The sequence below is a fragment of the Cervus canadensis genome, chromosome 14 (genome assembly GCF_019320065.1).
Source record: "Cervus canadensis isolate Bull #8, Minnesota chromosome 14, ASM1932006v1, whole genome shotgun sequence".
NCBI classification, from domain to species: domain Eukaryota; kingdom Metazoa; phylum Chordata; class Mammalia; order Artiodactyla; family Cervidae; genus Cervus; species Cervus canadensis.
The window spans coordinates 27293913-27315967 of record NC_057399.1 but is presented as its reverse complement, the minus strand read 5'-3'; the positions used below and the strand labels follow the sequence as shown (position 1 = coordinate 27315967).

The 22055-nt window shown below is 41.4% G+C and overlaps 2 protein-coding genes and 1 long non-coding RNA gene across 4 annotated transcripts in view; 2 read left to right on the top strand and 1 right to left on the bottom strand.

Moving 5' to 3' along the window:
• PIP5K1B (phosphatidylinositol-4-phosphate 5-kinase type 1 beta) overlaps positions 1-21651 on the top strand; it is a 330950-nt gene extending 309299 nt beyond the window's left edge. For both annotated transcript variants that reach the window (XM_043487132.1, XM_043487131.1), the window contains 2 exons: positions 2027-2144; positions 20906-21651. In XM_043487132.1, coding sequence (XP_043343067.1) covers positions 2027-2144; positions 20906-20908 — 121 coding nt within the window. In that variant the 3' untranslated portion in view covers positions 20909-21651. The remainder of the gene's footprint in view (positions 1-2026; positions 2145-20905) is intronic.
• On the bottom strand, positions 2102-9473 carry LOC122453231. Its single transcript, XR_006272983.1, has 4 exons — positions 9362-9473; positions 8049-8100; positions 6014-6173; positions 2102-2226 (listed from the first exon to the last, which is right to left on the bottom strand). It is a non-coding gene; the product is annotated as an uncharacterized LOC122453231 (long non-coding RNA).
• On the top strand, positions 11944-12386 carry LOC122453228 (NADH dehydrogenase [ubiquinone] 1 alpha subcomplex subunit 5). Its single transcript, XM_043487136.1, has one exon. The coding sequence runs from the start codon at positions 11969-11971 to the stop codon at positions 12317-12319; it is 351 nt and encodes a 116-aa protein (XP_043343071.1). The 5' UTR covers positions 11944-11968; the 3' UTR covers positions 12320-12386.
• Positions 21652-22055: the final 404 nt, after the last annotated feature.

Below are 22055 nucleotides of genomic sequence, written 5' to 3'. Positions count from 1 at the left end.
GCTCCCAACCCATGGGATTAGTGAGTGGCATCTTAGCAGTAAAAAGGCAAAAGCCAATTAAAGCCCATCACAGCATCCTTGCTCTTGATCCAGAAAATAACCTGAGCAACATTCATTACCATGCAGTGCCTCTCCAAACAGCATCCCTTGAAACCTGATGGTTTATTTAACCCAAGAAATCTGTAAAGGTTTACAATATAAAGTCAACAGCTCGGTGGAAAGAGGCCACATTCACCTTGATCTTTGAAAATCAATCAAAACACACAGTTTCCCACCTTGTATAACCCATCTTGGGTGTTTGAAAAGCAAGAGGACATTTTTTTTCTGTGTCTAGAATTTAAAGAGAAATTATATCAAGCCAAAGTGAAGTGGCTTCATCTCTGAGTTTCCAAATTCTCAAATATCATCAAATGGAAAACCTATGGGAGATTCCCTGCTTCCCTTTCCTCTTACTACTAGTTTGGAGTCTCACAATTTTGTGTTATGTGTTCTACAAATGAACCTGATTTCATAAGATCCATATAATTCTTTTGAGAAATTTTTTTAATATTGAAGAGCTCAGAACTTCTGTTTCATGTATCTTCAATTAACAGGTAAGTATGTACAGAAAATAGAATTGTGTGCCATGCCCAGAAGACAGAGGACTGAGGAGTATAATGTCCTCAATAAATCACCTATCTATCTGGGATGCTCAGACAAGAAGCCCAGGGGGTGACTTTAGGTGGGAGTTTTCAATGGAGTGAGCTAAGAGCTCTGCCCCCAGAGGTGATGGGTCCTGGTGATGGGGAGATGAGTGAGGAGGCCAGACTTCTCCTCTCCTGCTCTCAGCCCTGGTGCCCAGGCAAAGCGCCAGCCAGGTCTGTCCCACGTGGCTGCCAGCCAGCCCCCTAGCCCACCTCTTCTAACACCAACATCAGACTCTTCCACCGTTGTGTGTAGATATTTTGTTCCTGAAAACCATCACATGGAAAATTTCCACAGGTTAAAAATATAACTAACTTTTATTTCAGTAGGGGGGAAGACTGTACATTCCCGAGCCACTAAATTCCCAATTTAAACATTATCAATGTTAGCTGAGGCCATGGGGTCGCAAAGAGTCAGACACGACTGAATGACTGAACTGAACTGAATGTTAGTGTGTGTGTGTGTGTGTGTGTGTGTGTGTGTGTGTGTGTGTGTGTGTGTGTGCACGCTTAGTCTTTTTCCGACTCTTCAGGACCCCATGAACTGTGTAGCCTACCAGGCTCCTCTGTTCATGGAATTCTCCAGGCAAGAATAATGGACCAGTTACTTAACTCTGGTTATCATATTATGACAAAACAAGGTGGCTTCCCTTCCATAAAGGACTCTCTAGTACTGTATACCTGAATTCCTTTGGCTTTTGTTGTTATCCTTATTAGGAAGGGTCCATCTCAACTGTCCTCACAAAGCACATGATACAGAGCTCTGTATTTATGTAATTCATTATTACTCTGTTGGCCTTGGATCAGCAGCAAGAGCATCACCTGGGAGCTTGTTACCATGGGATCCATGTCAGACCCAATCAAACTCTGCGGGTGGGGCCCAGGAGTTTGGGCTTTCACAAGCCCCCAAGGGGATTCTGCTGCACTTTTAGGTTTGAAAAAAGAAATCGTCAATGCTAATGAGGGATCAGGTTATCTTCTATAAGCTAGAAAAACATCAACACTGTTGAGAAAAGGATTTAAGCAGTGAGAGCTAACTATTCAGAGCTGGAGATGGGCCTCTAGATTGCCAGAAGTCTACCCTCACAGGGTGTGGGGCCCACAGATCAGCTCTTAGAAATACAGAGTGTCTCATGCACTGAAGTGGACAGAGAAAAGGCACTGCCAATAAAGCCAGATTCTTCAGACATAAGTGCACATACCTCTAGGTGTGACTGCATCTCCTTCAAACACCCCACATTTTTCTTTCCCCCAAAGCTTACCCACCTCAGCCACCACTTGGGACGGGTCCTTGGATTTTGTTCTGAAGGCTACATGCTCATCATTCTTCCTTATTTTTCCAGTAAAGGGTTACCTTCCAGTTCCACCTTTACCTTGGAAGAGGGGACCATCTACTTGACTTCTGAGCCAACTGCTCTGGAAATGCAAGATGATAATGCCTCCGTGCTTGATGTCTATTTAGTAAGTAATATCTGGTTTCTTCCCCTTCTTTTCCTCCTCGTTTACAAATGGATCCAGGCCATAGGTCATACAAGAACAAGTTCTGCAAGGTAAGGTATATTTGAGTTTTAAAAGAAACAATGGCACCCATCACTTCTACAAACAGCGCATCTTTTCACAGATTATGTCATCCCACAGTTCTTATAGAACAGCACACAGAAGAACATGGAGGATAAAATCCTAAATCTCCAAACGTAATGAGAACAAATTCCCTATTGTTGAAGCCAACTGGGGCACCTTGGTGTCATTCTTCACAAACTAACATCTATTTTGACTCAACTGTATCCACTCGTGTGAGGGCGTGTGGGTTCCTGTAGCCAAATAATGAAGCCAAAGCTGAGATCAGTGCAATGCAAGCTTTGTTCAATGGCCGAAGAATGGAGAGGTGAGAATATAGTTCACAGGTCAGCTTCTCACCCATGTGGTGAGAAGGTTTGATTTTAAAGAGTCAAGACAAGAGGAGGAGGAATGAGGCAAATGCTGAGTGGAGGCATGTGCAGTAGTCTGTGTGGGAAGGGACAGGGGTTTTTGAGGGAGTAGGGTGCCACTCTTTTTATCCTTTTTTGGTCCTTAATTTCCAGTTGTGACCACCAGTGGGTATGTCATTTAATTCACAAATATAGTAAAATCAGTGTGTAATGAGATCCAGGGTCTATTTGAGGTCAGATTTATCACCATCTTGGTCCCTGCTGGTTCCATCTGGGTTTTTGGTTTTTGCTTCTCTCCTTATAACTTCCTTTCTTATCTCTGGATCTCGTGACTTTACTCCTACTGAGGGTAGGGGTTGGCAGGTTTTGAGCAAGTACTCGGTGCAGTTCTGGAGACTCTCTGTGTCCTTATTGACCGAAAGAAGGAATTAACACCTACCTCACAAGGCTGCTTGGTAACAGCCGTTCTGACAGGTGTGTGGTTTTGATTTGCATTCTCCTGATGATTAATGATGTTGAGCCTCTTTTCGTATGCCTGTTGGCCATCTGTAGGTCTTTGGAAAAATCCTTATTCAGGTGCTCTGCCTATTTTTTAATCTGGTTGTTTATATATATAAACATAATCTTTATATAAACAATCAGATTGTTTATATGTACACACACATATATATATGAATAATCAGGTTTCATATATATATATATAAATTGTTGAGTTGTATGACTTCTTCATATAGTTTGGATATTAACCCATTATCAGACAATCATTTGCAGATGCCTTCTCCCATTCAGTAAGTTTTCGTAGCATAGTATTTTGAACAATAATTATACTGGCCAAACTGGGTACATACCATACGCAAGGCACTATACCAATGCTTTTCTTACACTAACCCTTTCATGAAGGTAGGTGTTCTACTTGCCTCCATTCATGCAGATGAGGAACCTGGGGCTTAACTGATCAGTTCTCAGAGCTTTTAAGTGGCAGAGCCAAAATTCAAATCCAGCTCCTACGTAAGCCCCCCATCACTGTAATATTACCCACAAAGCCCCCTATCACTGTAGTTGTTCCTGATTGATGTATCCATCTCATTGGAATCATGCTCCTGACGAAGGTGAGAAGTGGATCCAAAAAGGAAGGCGTGAGGATTTTTAGTTTTTATAAAATTCCTCTTTCGTCCTTTCTATTTTTTCATGTTTTTGTTGCCTCGGTTCTTAAACCTTTTGATCTCTGGATCCCTTCATATTCTAAAAGTTGAGGATCCCAAATAGCTTTTGTATATGTGGATTATATCTATCAATATTTTGTATTTTTAAAATTAAAATGAGAAATTTCAAAAATATTGATTTGAAACTATTAAAATGTTAAATATATTTTTCTGAAAATTTCTATTTTTCAGAATGAAAATAAGCTTAGTGAAAAGAGTGGCATTATTTTATGTTTTTGCAATCCCTCTTGTAAGAAGCTGGGTGTCTGCTTCTACACTGATCTGGCATGATCCGGCATGTGACTGTATTCCAGTGTGCGCCCATGAGAGGGAATGAGAAAGGCAAATAACATCTTAGTATTAATAAGAAAATAGTTTGACCTCATGGATCCCCAGAACTGGTCTCCCACACCATTGTTCTAGTACTTTAACTTATCCCCTTCTACTTGTGCAGAACCAAATGAGACAGGAATTATTTAGAAATAGGCACTGAGATTCTATGCTTGTCTCTGCCTCTCATTAATCACTGACAGTGAATTAATCACCCTTTTTGGTCCTTAGTTTTCTCATCTATGAAATGGATCATTAAATCACCTCTTAAGACCCCTTCCAGCTCTGACTGGCCATGGCCTATTCTAAATTACAAGGAATTCCATAAATAAGGTGTTTTTTCTTCCCCTCAGAATAGCTATAAGCTGTTTTTTCAAATTGCAATTTCATCACACATTCTACCATCAACCTTCACAGTATTTCAACTTTTGTGGCAACACATTCAGAAAATTCTGCACCATTAACTTATATTTCCAGGGTTTGTTTTCACTCTGGAGATTATTTTGCATGCTCTTCCAATCTGAGAGGACCCAACTCACTGCCCTCCCTTCAGTATTTTCATTTGCCTCCACACTATGAAGGAATGGATGGCAAAGAAAAGCATCAGAAAGGAAAACCAATCTTGCCAACATCTTTGTCTCTCCTTCCTCTTGACCTGATTAGAATCCTCTTAATCATAGCCATCTTTACTGAAAGGGCATTTGAAGGTTTCTGTGGTGATATTATACTAGGTGTTGTAACCAAACATAAATTTTTCCTATAATGTTTCTCCTCCTTTAAGAATTGTTGGTTGTGCTACCAATTGCTAGTGCTACTATTTGTAGACCAATGGACAATACTGTTTATATATCTTTAAAATATAATTTAAACTCAAATGATTTATGCACACCAGATAACATAAGAAATTTCCTTTTAAAAGATGCATTCATAAATATCACTCATTATTAGAGAAATACAAATCAAAACTACAATGAGGTACTACCTCATATTGGTCAGAATGGCCATCATCAAAAAAATATACAAACAATAAATGCTGGAGAGGGTGTGGAGGAAAGGGAACCCTCTTGCACTGTTGGTGGCAATGTAAATTGATAGAGCCACTGTGGAGAATACTATGGAGGTTCCTTAAAAAACTAGGAATAAAACTACCCTATGACCCTGCAATACCAATACTGAGCATATACCCTGAGAAAGCCATAATTCAAAGACACATGTAAGCCAGTGCTCATTGCAGCACTATTTGCAATAGTTAGGACATGGAAGCAACCTAGAAGTCTATCAATAAATGAATGGATAAAGAAGTTGTGGTACATATTTACAGTGGAATATTAATCATTAAAAGGAATGAATTTGAGTGAGTTGTGGTGAGGTGGATGAATGTACAGCCTATTATAATGAGTGAAGTTAAGTCAGAAAGAGAAAAATGTATATTAACACATATATACGGAATCTAGAAAAATGCTGCTAATGAACCTGTTTGCAGGGCAGGAAGAGAGATGCAGACAGAACAGACTTGTGGAGATGGGGGAAGAGAGGGTGGGATGAATTGAGAGAGGAGCATTGACATATATACCGCCATGTGTAGAAAGCTAGCGGGAAGCGGCTGTTGGCACAGGGGGCTGAGATCAGTGCTCCGGGACAACCGACTCAGGTGGGATGGGGGCAGAATTGGAGGGAGGCTCAAGAGGAAGGGGATATATGTGTACTTGTGGCTGATTCATGTTGTTGTACGGCAGAGCCCACCACAACATTGTAAAGCAATTATCCTCCAATTAAAAATAAAAAGATCCACCCCATTATGTGCATGTAAATTAGGCTAGCTATTCTGCTTTTTCCAGTAGTTTGACAGAAAATGAAAAGGATAGGTTACCTTACATGGCTGCTAATTGTTCCATTATCCTCATTCAAGCATTTGGTTCAGGTTCCATGTTCCTAGTTATTTCTTGGAAAAAGGCCGTTCACCCTCACGCTGTAGTTCCAGGCTTTCTGATTCATTTTCAAATACTCACATCATCGTGTTTTTTAGGATCCTATCCAATGACCAGAGAGATGTTTTCCACTGAATTTTGAGTTGATGACACAGATTGGAGTATTTAAAAGAATACAGCAGAGATGAGCAGGCTCCTGATTTTAAATGGCCAATCATGCCGTCTTCATAATAGGGCCCGATTCCACTTTTCAAATTATCTGATATCCTAAGGCACTGATCAACGGTAGCCATCATTTGGTGTTAGTACAAAGGGGAACAACCAACGAAGGCAGTGCAGCTGAAAAATGTTGTGGGTGAGAGTGTCCTTTTTCATGACTAACTGGGAGTGAGTGGGTAGGTAGGAGATAATGGAACTGCTTTATTAAATAATAGAGAAGTAAAAGAGGGCTGCCACACAAGAACAGTTTTCTTGCTTCTGTTATGTAGTCTTGAAGTCATGCCCTTTTCGCTTTACACTTTATGTATTAACAGCCTCCCAATAATATATCCTATCATCCAGATGTGTGTTTCTGCACGATGGCTGTTTGAAGTGCAAAAACATCTGTGGGCAAAGAAACAGTTAAGCCATTTTTTTTTAGCCATGCAGTATTGGCGATTAGTGTTCTGATATGCAGCTGTCAGACAGCTTGGTTATTTAATGTGTCTTCAGGGTGGTTAAAAATACTATTTGATCATGGGACGAAGGGTGCCAGAGAAGCGAAAATGATTGAATTAACAGCTTATCATACTATTATCTATGAAAAAAAGAAAGACACTTTAAATTAGGTCACGGGGGTCCTAGAAAGCTCAGTGGAACTTTTTGGCAAGAGACACTGCATTTCTGGACTTGACTTTCCTGACGTTGACATTAATGACTTGTATGTGAAGTGTCGGGTCTCGAATCATTCCTTGCCTGAGCCAGCACTGGCTGCAAAGGACGTTAATTTGAAACGGTGGCAATTCTGTTGCTTCTCAGCAAAGAGCTAGCATCCCCACCAACCAGAGATGCCGCTAGCGTTTCTGGTAGGTCTTACTGTGATCGAAATAGGAAGAGAGAGGCAGTGGCTGTCTTTGGTTTATAAGATGTTTCACCAGAATGCCAGTTTCTTCCACCGTCTGACCACATGGTTGAGAAAGGAAGAGATTTCAGAAAGGGCAAAAAATAGGGCCCTTTTCAAAGAGGGTTTGATCCTTTTAAGTCAGCGACCAAATAATATTTCTGAGACAGGTGGAAAAGCTGACAAAATGGATCTGACTGCCTGCACCCCATGGCACCTAGAAAGGATTTGTCCTGAAACAAGAGTGACGCCAGCTTCAAATTAATGAGGCAACCCGTCAGTCTGGATTAGGTCTCTGTAGGATTTTTTCCTTTTTTTAACAAACAGCATTAAACTGCTGTTTAAGGATTAGCTTAGGGAATTGGAGTTATAAAGGCATACTGGCTTTTCAGTTAAATTAGGCCCACAGTTAATTGGATGACAGATTGCAGAGCTATGGCAGTTTTTTTCTTTTTGTCCTAGCTTTATAGTGAATCGTGGCCTCACAGGCCAGCTTGATTTCCACTTTCTCAAGGCTGGCTTTGCTCTCAAGCTTGCCTAAGGTTCCTATTCATCCAGGCCCTCGTTGGGGGCCCCTTTATTCTCTGTCTTTACCTCTCAACACCAGGCTCTCTCTCCTTCCCTACTCCCTCCAGAACCTTCTTGTCGCTTCTCTGATTTCGATTTCTGTCTTCTCCCTCGTCATAGGAAACCAGTGTTTGCTAGTCTCCTAATAAGCCCCTTCAACTCTTGGGAAGAGTGTGTTTGTGGAAGAACAGATTCTAATGGTATGAACCTGGGGTCTACCAGGCCCTGAGCCTTCTGGAAACAAAAAAAGCAAACTCAAAAGGAGAATTTAGGGAAATGAAAATTTTAGGGAAAGTAAGTTTAAATTATACCTGTGGACCTCATGAGCTGGGCTGTCCTTAACACCATTCGCACTCCTGGGACCTGAGGAGGAATGGGAAAAGTGAGTAGAATGGAGGACGCCTCCGTACTGTCCACTCAGTAAAAAATAAGGCCCCTGTGAGTGTGACAGATGCTATGAGGATGGCTCGAGAGCGGGGAGGCCAGGGCCCAGCTTCCCTTTGCCTCTGCCGGTGCTCCCAGGGCTGCCAACACAAAGTGCCGCAGGCCAGGAGGCTTAAACAACAGAAATGTGTCTCCAAGTCTGGAGGCCAAAGAAGTCCAAGGTCAAGATGTTCGCAGGGCCCTGCTACCTGTGCAGGCTCTAGGAAAGGATCCCTCCTGGCTTCTTCCGGCTTCTGGTGGTCATGTGGTCCTGAGCCCTGTTCCACTTGCAGTACTCTAGTCTCTGCCCCAGTCCTCACCCTGTGACTCTCTGTGAGTCCCCTCTTCTTGTGATAACACCTGTCACTGGATTTAGGGCCCAGCCCAATACCAGATGACCTCATCTTAACTAATTATATCTGCTAAGACCATATTTCTGAATACAATCACATTTTAAGGTTCCAGGTGGATGTGAATTTTCAGGGGACACTAGTCAACCAACTATACCACCTTACTGAAGACATGTAAAAGGGCACACACATGCTCTTTACTATGTTTGACCCAATTTGTCCCTTCACTTCCCACCTCCCTGGCTAAGTCTGTGAGGTTGCATGTATGTTTATCAGTCGCTCCAGTCGTGTCTGACTCTCCACGATCCCATGGAATGGAGCCCACCAGGCTTCTCTGTCCATGGAATTCTCCAGGCAAGAACTTTATTTTTCCAAATTATTGTGGACTCCTCGCAAAAAGATATCAGGTAAATGAATGTATTAACAGATACAGACACATGTTGGGGGTATATTATGTATTAGAAATAAAATCCCTGAGAGTGGAGCAGGGCATTGGTATTTTTAAAAGCTCCCCACACATCCAGGGCTGAGACCCAGTCAGCTTGTTGATAGGGTCCTTCCGCTCTGAACATCCTGTAATCCTTCTGTGCTAAACGGAAGGGAAAGCTCTCCCTTAAGAGCCCCTAAGACGGTTGGCCAGTTAGGAAAAATGAACTTGATTCTAAGGTGAACTTTGCCACCTTCATTTGTGAACTGGATATGGGACTGGGTTCCTGCAGCAGACGCTACCGCCACCTAGTGGTAGGAAGGTGCCTCTGACCAACCCGGATTAGGAGTGATTGAGGGCCTGGAATTGACATCCACCAAGTGAGTGTGAGGCTCGGGGGAATGTCTCCACTCCATGTACTTACTTTATGGTAGCCTCTCGGTAGCTGTGAACCCACATTTGGCAGGGGTACATCCTTCAAACAGCAAAGGCAGTTCCCTCTGACAGACATCTTCCACCTTTCAAGTTGGAGTGGAGGCTGCAATTACAATCAGACACAAAAATGAAGGTGCTAATTTTCCCTAGGATCCTAGCATGCCATTCTCATCCATCAAGGTCAGATACACTTGAGCCTCTTTGTAAGCCCTACAGCAGTTTGGGGGTTAAACACAGAAAATCCTTACTTTTACTGCTTAGGCAGCATCTCTAATGAAGTATCAACAAACAGGGTGGAAAAGCCTTTTTTTTTCATTTTCAGTCTTTGACAGGTTGTTCTTTACAGCCACTCTACCCGCAGGGGACTATAGCTTTTGTGGTGGCTCCCAATAGAATATACAGTTAAGTATGTGTGTGTGCTAAGTCACGTTAATCGTGTCCAACTCTTTGCAACCTTATGGACTGTAACCTGCCAGGCTCCTCTGTCCATGGAATTCTCCAGGCAAGAATATTGGAGTGGGTTGCCATTTCCTCCTCCAGGGGATCTTCCCAACCCAGGGATTGAACTCGTATCTCTTACGTGTCTCCTGCATTGGCAGGCAGGTTCTTTACCACTAGCACCACCATAATAAAATTCAAATATAGGTCCTTATTTAAAAAAACAAACAAAAAAACCAACTTTCTAAATCCCAGTAATAGTACTGTATTTGCTTCCTAGGGCTGCCATAACGAAGTTGGGTTGCATAAACAGAACTGTATGTATTGTTTCACAGTTCTGGAGGCTAGAAGTTCAAGGTCAAGGTGTTGGCAGGGTTCATCCCTTCTAAGGGCTGTAAGAGGAGGATCTCTTTCTGGCTTCCCTTCTTGGCTTGTGGATGGCCATTTTCTCCCTGGTCTTCCTTCTGTGTGCCTGTCTCTGTGTTCAAATTTCCCTGTTTTATAAGCATCTCAGTTATATCTAATCAGGGCCAGTCCTAATGACCTTACTTTAACTCCCTCACCCCTGTGGTACCGGGGGTTAAAGCTTGAACACATGAATGGGCCAAGGGGAACTGGGAGGCACGAAGCAATCCATGCCGGCTACTGTGTTTTTGTGAAGAAACAAATGGTACCAAGAAAAGTGATGGAAGGGAAAGGCCTGGTAAGGGTGCAGCCTCTGGCTATGGCTAGGGGGTCTCTGGCAGCTCACCCCAGTGGCCTCGTCCCAAGGCAGTGCTCCCTTCTGAATGAAGCTAGTACCATATTACCCTCCCCACATTCTCCAGAGTGAACTCAGTTGCAGCCCCAGGGCTATGGGATACATTAGATAATAAGGTAACCATTTCTATTTACAATTAGCAACAGTCACTATAAAGTGCAATGTAGAAACTGTCAGTCACATAAATCACTGATGCCTCCAGCTTCTCCTAGGTCTTTGGAAAACAAATCAATCAGGCCGGGAACTGTGTTAAAATATTGCTGCTATACTAAGAGTTTTGAAATGGGAGGCCATAATCCTAAATCCATCCCTGGAGACATCCAGAATCAGTGCCAGGTTTTTCTTGGGTCTGTTCGCATCTTATCAGTAATCTATCTGCTGGTTGGTGTGGAACACTTTGATAGGGCATTGGAAGGCTGGCAGGAGGCCTGGGACTCCGTGTGCTGCCAGCACTCAGAATTCAACAAACATTCTACACGATCGGCACAATGTGCTAGTTCTCTTCCACATTGTATGTACCCTCCAAGGTCATTCCAAGTCCACTTTTTGCCTCAAGGCTTCTCAATTAAGGCCCTTTAGTCCCTGGTTCTTGGGAAAGAGTAATCTCACCCCTGAGTCTATTTTTTTTTTTTTTTTTAAGTACGAAGGTAGGAAGCTTCCTCCCAGCTATAAAAACTCCATAGCAGTGTGATTGGACTCCATACATCGACTGTGTCCTGATTCCTATAGCACTAGTGTCTGTACTTGTTCACCTCCTTAAAAAAATGGTGAGCTTTTTGGACACCTGCTACGGTTGTTCAAAGAGAAATCTCCTCCAATCTATTCCCAAGCAGTCATGCCTTGTGAAGTATCCTAATACGAGGCAGATATGAATATGATAAAATGAAAACATAGAGCCTGATGTTTGAAGAAAAATTCCAGAGTACACGGCGGCTCCTCAGAAAGTCCAGGGTCTTTGAGAAGGCAATCTGGTGAACCCAGAGAAGGAGGGGACGCCGGGCCCCAGGGGATGATGGCGGTGGGACCCTGCGGAGCCTGCTATGTGTGTGGCAATGCAGAGTTTGGACTAAAGTGAAGGGCGTGAGGCAGAATGCGTGGGTGTGCTCTCATGGCAACAGAGAGAACACTGGCCAAAAGAAGAACAATGTGAAATAGGAACAAAAGGAAGCAGGGCTGGGGAAGAGGGGCTTGGAACAGGAAAAGGAAATAAGGGACTTGCCACCTTATGATAGCCTGGAGAGGAATCAGTTTTTTCCTCAGGGGTATTTTGGCAAAGAATTTCAACTTAAAATCAGAATGGGGCTGCCCTTGGACCCCAGAGAGGAAAAGATCATGCTTCCGTGGGATCCTGGGGCTGAACCGTGAGGCAATTGTAGTTAAAGAAGAACATCGGCTGTCATGGCGGGCTTGCTGAAGAAGACCACTGGCCTGGTGGGATTGGCTGTTTGTGAAACTCCACATGAGAGGCTAAAAATATTGTATACAAAAATTCTTGATGTTCTTGGACACATCCCTAAAAATGCAGCGTATAGAAAGTATACAGAACAGATTACAAATGAGAAGCTGAGTATGGTTAAAGCGGAACCAGATGTTAAAAAACTAGAAGAGCGACTGCAGGGTGGCCAAATAGAAGAGGTGATTCTTCAGGCTGAAAATGAACTTAGTCTGGCAAGAAAAATGATCCAGTGGAAACCATGGGAGCCTTTAGTGGAAGAGCCTCCAGCCAGCCAATGGAAATGGCCAATATAAACAGCATTAACTAACTTATCTGTTGATAGGAGACTGATGTAATTAAATATTGTTATATGTTAAAAAATGTTTCCATTTTATTGACATCATCAAGAAAACTGATACAGAACACATTTAAGCGATTTGTTAAAGTTGATGATTATGGTAAAAAGAAAAAAAAAAAAAAAAGAACATCATCCATGAAGGTCAGGAGCTCATGGAACAATGAGACCTCGGGGACTGTTTAGTGTAGTCATCTTAGCCAGTCTGACAGTCCTGAAAATGCCTTGTTTCAGCTCTGCCCTTAAATCCCCTCACAGCACATTCCAGATCTTATGAAATTCTGTTGGCTAAATATGCCTTTTAAACAGTAGGCTGAGGGTGTGTATGTGTTTCTTTCAGGAAAAAAGGGAGGGATGGAAATGAGCCTAGAAGTGAGACCTCAGAAGAGGAACGTCTCACCCCTGACACCCTCGGCACAGCACTCTAAAAAGTCACCCTCCAAAACTTAGCCCATCATGCAGTGATCTACTTCAGGGGGACCCCTGGGGTAATCTGGCTGCCCCACAGTGGGGTCCACCCTCAGAACGGGCTTTGATTTTAGCGAACAGACTGTGTTTTGCTGTGTTCTTCTGTGTGCAGTGTACAGTTTCAGTCATAGGCGTGCCTGAGTTTAAGTGGAGATAAACATGTGAACCTCTCACACACCCACAAATCAACATATTTGGATAAATAGTGCTAAGGATTTAGGCCACAGAAATACCTAAATACTCCTTTCATACCAACCATTATCACACCTTTTCCTTCAGGTCTCAGAATTTAAAACATATCATGGTTTCTCAGAGCATCACACGCTTAGGGAATTAACCCTGGCATCTGTGTGGACAGATGATTACGTACATGTGCATACAAGAGCCGTTCAGTTGATGACAAGAGCTCCAATGTCATTCTGTCTGTCCATGCTTCCCTGAGATATGGCTGGGTTCTCCCACCAAAGCACCAGTTCCTGTTTCTACTTCCAAAGCCATCGGGTGAGGAGAGGGTTGAGTTTCAGTACTTCAGAAGAAGTTGCTAGTGTTTGGGGAAGTAATCACCTGAAGAGCCCATCTCTGTGTTGGAGAGCTGGAGGGGATCCTACACATACCATATTTTGAAGAATAAACTCAAGCTGAGTTTCTTCCCAGTGTAGATAGATAGCTGATACTTTCGCTCTTCACTGATGGCTAATAAAGGATTTGTGGATTATAATTTGGAGAAAGGAAAGGAAAATTGTTGCACACTTTATACTAAATATGAGATAATAAAATCACCTTCTTCTCACTGTGGCCAAGTTTATAATCATGGAGATAGTGCTTAAGACCTAAAGACCTATCAGGCCACCTTGTTTTATTAGGGTTATAAATGGATACTTTCAGGTAACCAAACATGTCATTCCAAGATTACATTACATGGGTATAGAATTGGCAGTTCTCACCAACTTTGACATCCTTGTACCCTGGGGGTGAGAGTGGGTGTTTAATGAAGTTTACAGAAACTGCAATAAGACCCTCCAGTTTAATAAAAAAGAAAAAAAATTCCAATGGAATGAGAGACCAAGATGGCAGAGTAGAAGGACTTGCTCACCTTCTCTCATGAAAACACCAAAATCACAACTAACTGCTGGACAACAACCATTGACAAAAAAGACTTGAATCTACCAAAAGACATTCTACACCAAGAGATAAAGAAGAAGTTACTATGAGATAGTAGGAGGGGCGAATTGGCAACAAAATCAAATCGCATACCAGTGTGTGACCCACAGACTGGAAAATAAATATATCGTAGAGGTTCCCCCACAGGAGTGAGAGTTCTAAGCCCCACGTCAGGCTCCCCAGCCTGGGTTTCAGGAGCCCCCAGGGCATTTGTCTCTGAAGGCCGGTGGGGCTTGAGTGCAGGATCTCCAGAGGTCTGGGGGAAACAGAGACTCCGCTCTTGAAGGGTGCACACAGGTTTCATGTGAACTGGGTCCCTGGGCAAAGCAGTGAGTCCATAAGAGCCTAGGCCAGACCTACCTGTAGGTCTTGGAGGGTCTCCTCAGGGCCTGGGGGTCAGCTGTGGCTCACTGCAGCAGCAAAGACACTGGTGGAGGCCCCAGGGAATACCCATTAGTGTGAGTGAGCTCTTGGGCAGCAAAAGCAGTTCTAGGAGGAAGTTTATAGTCACACAATCTTACCTCAGGAAACAAGGAAAAGCACTTCAAACAACCTAACCCTACATATAAAGCAACTAGAGAAAGAATAAACAAAATCCAAATTAATTAGAAGGAAAAAACTATAAAGATTACAGCAGAAATAAATGAAATAAAGACAAAAAAAAATGAAATAAAGACAAAGAAAATAGAAAACATCAATGAAACTAAAAGCTGGTTCTTTGGAAAGATTAAAAAATTGATAAACCTTTAGTTAGATCATAAAAAAAAAAGAGAGCTCAAGTCAACTAAATTAGAAATAAAAAGTTAAATCTGACACCACATAAATACAGATGATCGTAAGAGACCACTACAAGTGACTATATGCCAATAAAATAGACAACCTAGACAAAATGGAAAAATTCTTATTAGAAAGGTACAATCTTCCAAAACTGAACCGGGAAGAAATAGGAAATATGAACAGACCAGTCACAAGTACTGAAGTGGAAACTGTGCTTTAAAAACTTTAAACAGACAGAAGTCCAGGACCAGATGGCTTCACAGGTGAATTCTATCAGACATTTAGAGAAGATGTAACACCTATCCTTCTGAAACTATTCCAAAAAACTGAAGAGGAAGAAACACTCCCAAACTCATTCTAGGAGGCCACCATCACCCTGATACCAAAACCAGGCAGATACCACAAAAAAGAAAATTACAGACCAATTTCACTGATGAATGTAGATGCAGAAATTCTCAACAAAATAACTAGCAAACAGAATACAACAATACATTAAAAGGGTCATACACCATGATCAAGTGGGATTTATCCCAGGAATGCAGAGATTCTTCAATATCCACAAATCAATCAGTGTGATATACCACATTAACAAATTGAAGAATAAAAACCATATGATCATCTCAATAGATGCAAAAAAGCTTTTGACAAAATTCCATGCTCATTTATGATAAAAACTCTCCAGAAAGTGGGCATAAAGGGAACCTACATCAATATGATAAAGGTCATATATGACAGAGCCACAGCTAACATCATACTCAACAGTGAAAAGCTGAAAGCATTTCCTCTAAGATCAGGAAGAAGACAAGAATGTCCACTCTTACCTCTTTTATTAAACACAGCTTTGAAAGTCCTAGCCATGGCAATCAGAAGAAAAAAGGAATTCAAATTGGAAAATAAGAAGTTAGCAGATAAAATGATACTATACACAGAAAATCCAAAAGATGGTACCAGATAATTATGAGAGTTCATCAGTAATTTCAGTAAGGTTGCAAGATGCAAAATTAATATACAGAAACCTGTTTTATTTTCAAATCAAAAAAATGACATATCACTCACATCAGTCATAATAGCCATCATCATCAACAATAAATGCTGGAGAGGGTGTGGAGAAAATGGAACCCTCCTACACTGTTGGTAGGAATGCAAATTGGTACTATCACTTTGGAGAAGAGTATGGAGGTTCCTTAAAAAACTAAAAATAGAGCTACCATATAACCCAGCAATCCCACTCCTGGGCATATATCAAGGGAAAACCATAATCCAAAAGGATGCAGGCACTGTGATGTTCATTCAGCACTATTTGCAATAGGCAGGACATGGAAGCAACCTAAAAGTCCATTGACAGGAATGGATAAAGATATGATACATATACACAATGGAATATTACTTACCATTAAAAACAATGAAATACATTTACAGAGATGTGGCTGGACACATTGTTGTACAGAGTAAAGTAAGTCAGAAAATGAAGCACAAATACTGTATAATATCACTTGTATGTGGAATCTAGAAAAATAGTAGAGATGAACTTATTTGCAAAGCAGAAGTAGAGTCACAGATGAAGAGAACAAACTTATGGTTACCATGAGTGGCAGGTGGGTGGGATGGATTCAGAGATTGGAATGGACACATATGCACTATGATTTATAAAATACATAACTAATGACTTAACTTAATGAGACTCTACCCGATAGCACAGGGATACCACTCAGTGCTCTGTGGTGACCAAATCTAAAAAAGAGGGTGTATATGTATACATAGGACTAATTCATTTTGCTGTACAGCAAGAAACAACAAAACATCATAAAGTAATTGAGTGTTAGTCATTCAGTCGTGTCCAACTGTTTGCAACCCCAAGGACTATAGCCCATCAGGCTCCTCTGTCCATGGAATTCTCCAGGCAAGAATACTGGAGTGGGTTGCTATTTCCTTCTCCAGGGGATCTTTCTGACCCAGGGATCGAACCCGGGGTCTTCTGTATTGTGGGTAGATTCTTCACCATCTGAGTCACCAGGGAAAGCAATTATACTCCAGTAAAAATTAATTTTAAATATCTGTTCAATTTCTATACACTTACAGTGAAAGGTCAGAAAGAGAAATTAAGGAAATAATCTCATTTACCATAGCATCAAAAAGAATAAAATACCTAGGAATAAACCTGTACTCTGAAAACTAAGATGCTGATGAAAGAAACTGTTGCTGCTGTTCAGTCGCTCAGTTGTGTCCGACTCTTTGTGACCCCATGGGCTGCAGCACACCAGACTTCCCTGTCCTTCACCGTCTCCCTGAGCTTGCTCAAACTCATGTCCATTGAGTTGGTGATGCCATCCAACCATCTCATAAGATGACACAAACAGATGGGAAGATATACCATGTTCTTTAATTGGAAGAATCAATATTGTCAAAAATGACTATAATACTCCAGGCAACCTACAGGTTCAGTGGAATCCCAATCAAATTACCAATGACATTTTTCACAGAACTGGAACAAAAAATTTTTAAAGTTTTATGGAAACACAAAAGACCCTGAAGAGCCACAGCAATCTTGAGAAAGAAAAACAGAGCTGGAGGAATCAGGCTCCCTGACTTCAGACTATGCTATTAAGGCTACAGTAATCAAAAAAGTACAGTACTGGCACAAAAACAGAAATATATTAATAGGTCAGTGGAACAAGATAGAAAGCCCAGAAATAAACCCTCGCACCCATGTCAATTAATCTATGACAAAGAAGGGAAAACTATACAATGGAGAAGAGACAGGTCTCTTCAATAAGTGGTGCTGGAAGAACTGCAGCACATAGGTGTAACCTTAAAAATGAGAGAATGATCTCAGTTCATTTCCAAGGAAAACCATTCAACATCGCAGTAATCCAAGGCTATGCACCAACCACTGATGCTGAAGCAGCTGATCAGTTTTATGAAGACCTATAAGACCTAGAACTAACACCAAAAAAAGATGTCCTACTCATCACAGGGAATTGGAATGCAAAAGTAGGAAGTCAAGAGATACCTGAAGTAACAGGCAAGTTTGGCCTTGGAGTATAAAATGCATCAGGGCAAAGGCTAACAGAATTCTGTCAAGAGAATTCACTGATCATCGCAAATTCCCATTTTCAACAACATAAGAGCCAACTTTACACCTGGACATCACCCAGTGGCCAATACCAAAATCAAATTGAATATATTCTTTGTAGCCAAAGATGGGAAAGCTGTATACAGTCAGCAAAAACAATACTGGTGCTGACGGTGGCTCCGATCATCAGCTCCTCATAGCAAAATTCAGGCTTAAACTAAAGAAAACAAGGAAAACTGTTAGGCCATCAGATACAACTTAAATCAATTTCCCTAGTATTCCTAGGAATACTAGTGGAGGTCACAAATAGATTCAAAGAATTCGATCTAGTAAACTATGCCCGAAGAACTGTGGACAAGGGTCCGTAATATTGTACAGCAAGCAGCAAACAAAACCATCTCAAAGAAAAAGGAATGTAAGAAGGCAAAGTGGTTGTTTGAGGAGGCGTTACAAATAATAGAGGAAAGAAGAGAAGCAAAAAGCAAGGGAGAAAATGAAGGTTACACCCAACTAAATGCAGACTTCCGGAGAGTAGCAAGAGAGAGAAAAGAAGGCCTTCTTCAATGAACAATGCAAAGAAATGAAAACAACAGAAAGGCTAAGACTAGAGATCTCTTCAGGAAAATTGGAAATATCAAAGAAACACTTCTGCCAAAGATGGACACAATAAAGGACAAAAATAGTAAAGACTTAAGAGAAGCAGAGAGATCAAGAAGAGATGGAAAGAATACATAGAAGAACTGTACAAAAAAGATCTTAATGACCTGGATAGTCTCATTTATTTTTTTTAATTTTCATTACACTAGGAGGTGATTCCAAAAGAACTGTAGCAATTTACATCAAAGAATGTTCTTCTATATTTTAAGACTGGCTTCTACAAATTTGTCCCAGTTCTGGTCTTGGAGTCATTTTTTCTCACCCTTGGCTTCCCCGGTGGCTCAGATGGTAAAGAATCTGTCTGTAATGCAGGAGCCCCAGGTTCGATCCCTGGGTCAGGAAGATCCCCTGGAGAAGGGAATGGCTACCCACTCCAGTATTCTTGCCTGGAGAATTCCATGGACAGAGGAGCCTAAAGGGCTACAGTCCATAGGGTCTCAAAGAGTCAGACATGACTGAGTGACTAACACATTCACTTGAGTCTCAAATAGATAACAGATGGGGTTCCTAGGGCGGGGGGCGGGGGGGGCGGGTAGGGAGTGTGAGTATCACAACACTTGATGGAAGGAGATTGAAAGGGTGACTCTTCCCAGCCTACTCACTCACACATTCTGGTGTTCCTATGCCTAGCCCGAGGATCACGGCCACCCGTGCCACTGCTGTTGATGAGAGTGTCACACTTGCAGTGACATTTCAGCTAGTACCTCTCTCTTCCCCAAAGTGAGTCTTCAGCTATTCAAAGACAACTGTTATGTTTTCTCTTTAAATCTCTTATTTTCTAGACCCAAAAGCCCAGGTCTTAACCAATTCCATGGGGTCCTAGGTTTGGAGACCTTCAACTGATGGTTCTTTCAGGCAGGGCTCAGATTGGTCAGTGTCTGCCGCAGTTTGGCACTAGAAACCAGACACGGAACACCAGCTGGGATCTGTCGGATAAGTAGAGCTTAACTATCACCTCCTTTTGGTTTTAGTTTTTAAGAAAGCAGGACTCAAATCTAATTAGAAGAAACTTGTAGTTTTATGTGGGTGTTTTTATGCCACTGGTCAAGCCTAAATGATGTCGACGTTACAGACATCTGTCCTGAGAAAGGGAGCAACTTCCTCTTTGCCCACTGCTAGAGCACACACCACTTAATACTCAGATAATCCTTCAGATACAGCTTGAATAGCAGTGTGAACATGTACACTTAGGCAGGCAAACCTTTCCAATTTTGATTAATAAGAGGGAGCAGTCTCAACTATGAAACAAAGTGGTAAATAAAAGTACAACTCATGAAAGGCTCAAATTACAAGAGGAAATATTCACTTTTAAACAAAATCCTCTTTGACATAGTTTCTTTCCTAATAATTTTCAGTCATTTCAAACTGTGGACTCAAGTTTTTTCAGTCTCCAGATGACTGTGTTGGGCCACACAATGTCTGTGGTCCCAGCTACAACCTTCTTAACCATTATGTTGGGGACACTAACATATGCCAGGCACTAAATCATATGTATATAATTTGTATGTATGCTGTATGTGTGTATATTTCTACCCAGACACTATTTTCCTATAAAAAAAAAAGTTTATCACTTATAAAGCAGGATTTATTACTCTCATTTTACAGATAGAACAAATGAGGTACAAAGATGGTAACTTGGATACTGTCCTGTAGCTGTAATAATTAGAGGATCAACAGATATAAGCTGTTACATCTGCCTGAACATGGTACCACTTCTCATAAAAATATCCTAGTACAACTGTCAGAGGCTGAATTAGCTGCCTCTGAGCTTAAGTGGCTACCATTTTAGGTCTGATATTTGCTGGACATCATTTTTATTCCCCAGCCACAGGGACAGTGTGTGAAAATGAACACAGGGTTCGTGAGTTCCAGACCATTTTCAGGTTGCTCTGATTTACTTCAGGACCGACATACCACAGCACAACCCCAAAGCACTGTGCCCTTGGAGGACTTAGTCAGCGTTCTTTCCTTCCAAGTCCCTAGCCCTGAGCTGTGATGTGGTAGAACTTGATAAATCTTGGTGGAATTTACATATTGCAGAAGTTAGATGCTTATCATTGCAAAAGAATCAACCCCAGGGACTTCCCTGCTGGTCCAGTGGCTAAAACACCACACTCCCAGTGCCGGAGACCAGGTTAGATCCCTAGTCAGGGAACTAGATAGCACATGCCGCAGCTGAAAGATCCCACGTGCCTCAATTGAAACCAAGTGCAGCCAAATTAATTAATTAAAATATCTTTTAAAAAAAATAATCCATCTCAGGCCTATTGCCCTCCCACTTCTACCTGCATGTTTCTCAGGTACAAGTCATTGAGAGAATGAATGAACTTGTGTTCCTACTCATCAGGCACCATTACAAATCAATGCAGAAACTTAGCCTTACATCTCCTTTCCTTTTTCCCCTCCCAGTAAGTGAAAATGGTGACCACCTTGGCAGATGGAGGAGACATGAACACAGTTGTGGGACAGAAGTTTCTCCACTTCAGAACTACCCAAAGGAAACGGCTGAACCCCACTACACACAGAATCATAATCAACTGGACTTGGAGTTTGCAAGATGTCAGGGGAGCCTTGGCGGAAAGGCTGATCAGCAGATGTGAAAAATACCACACTCGTCTGGCATTTGCTGTTGCTTGCTGAACTGTGAAGAGCTGCATGAACTCTGTTTAAGCTGCTTTCTATACCATTGCCAATCACCTTTTTGGACTTGGAAGTGCTATTTTCCTATTGACACTTGCATTATTTCATTTTGCATGCATCCAGTGATTATCCATAAGCAACATATGTAATCTGCGCATATATTTTTTAAAGATCCATCCACGCAAAATGGTAAAGTCTAAATTCTATTCTTTTTGCAAAGTTATAATCATAGCCCATGTCATTAAAAGTTTAAATTGGTTTCATATAAAGATCAGTGTAATAGGTCTGCATATACTTTATAGAAAATTAGCTTCTATAAAGATTTTTTCACTGTTTACTAGTGAAATGAGATAAGCAAAGCTATTTATAAAAGGCCTTATGTTGTGTACATACATTGTCTTTGAAATATTTGTGATTTAGTTTATTGCTTGTAAAAGAGAAATTATATAATTTATTTAGTAAATACTATTGTAAACTATAGTTTTATTGAGAGAAATAAAATATTTTGTTCTCAATTATGGTTTATGGTCTTTATATGTTTCCTTTTGTTAATAAAAAAAAAAGTAACTTTGACATTCCTCATTTTTACATATTCTAGACTGCTAAATAAACTGACTCTCATGATAGGTGCAAATTGAGAGAAAATTCTCCAGGCCCTGAGAAAAGATTCAATAACAGATTCTGCTCAGTTTGCTCAAGATTTTTTTCCCAAATGTCCTGGTGTTAGTCAGCTTTCACTATGTTACATTGTGGTAACAATCCCCAAATCTCCAGACTGGGGATCCAGAGCATCCTCTAGGACATGCCACTTTTCTGGCAGAAGAATAAAAGTGATAATGGAACCATGGAGCTCATAAAGCTAGTGCTTAAATATGGTTTATAGAACTTCTGCCTCACATTCCACTGGCCAAAGCAAAAG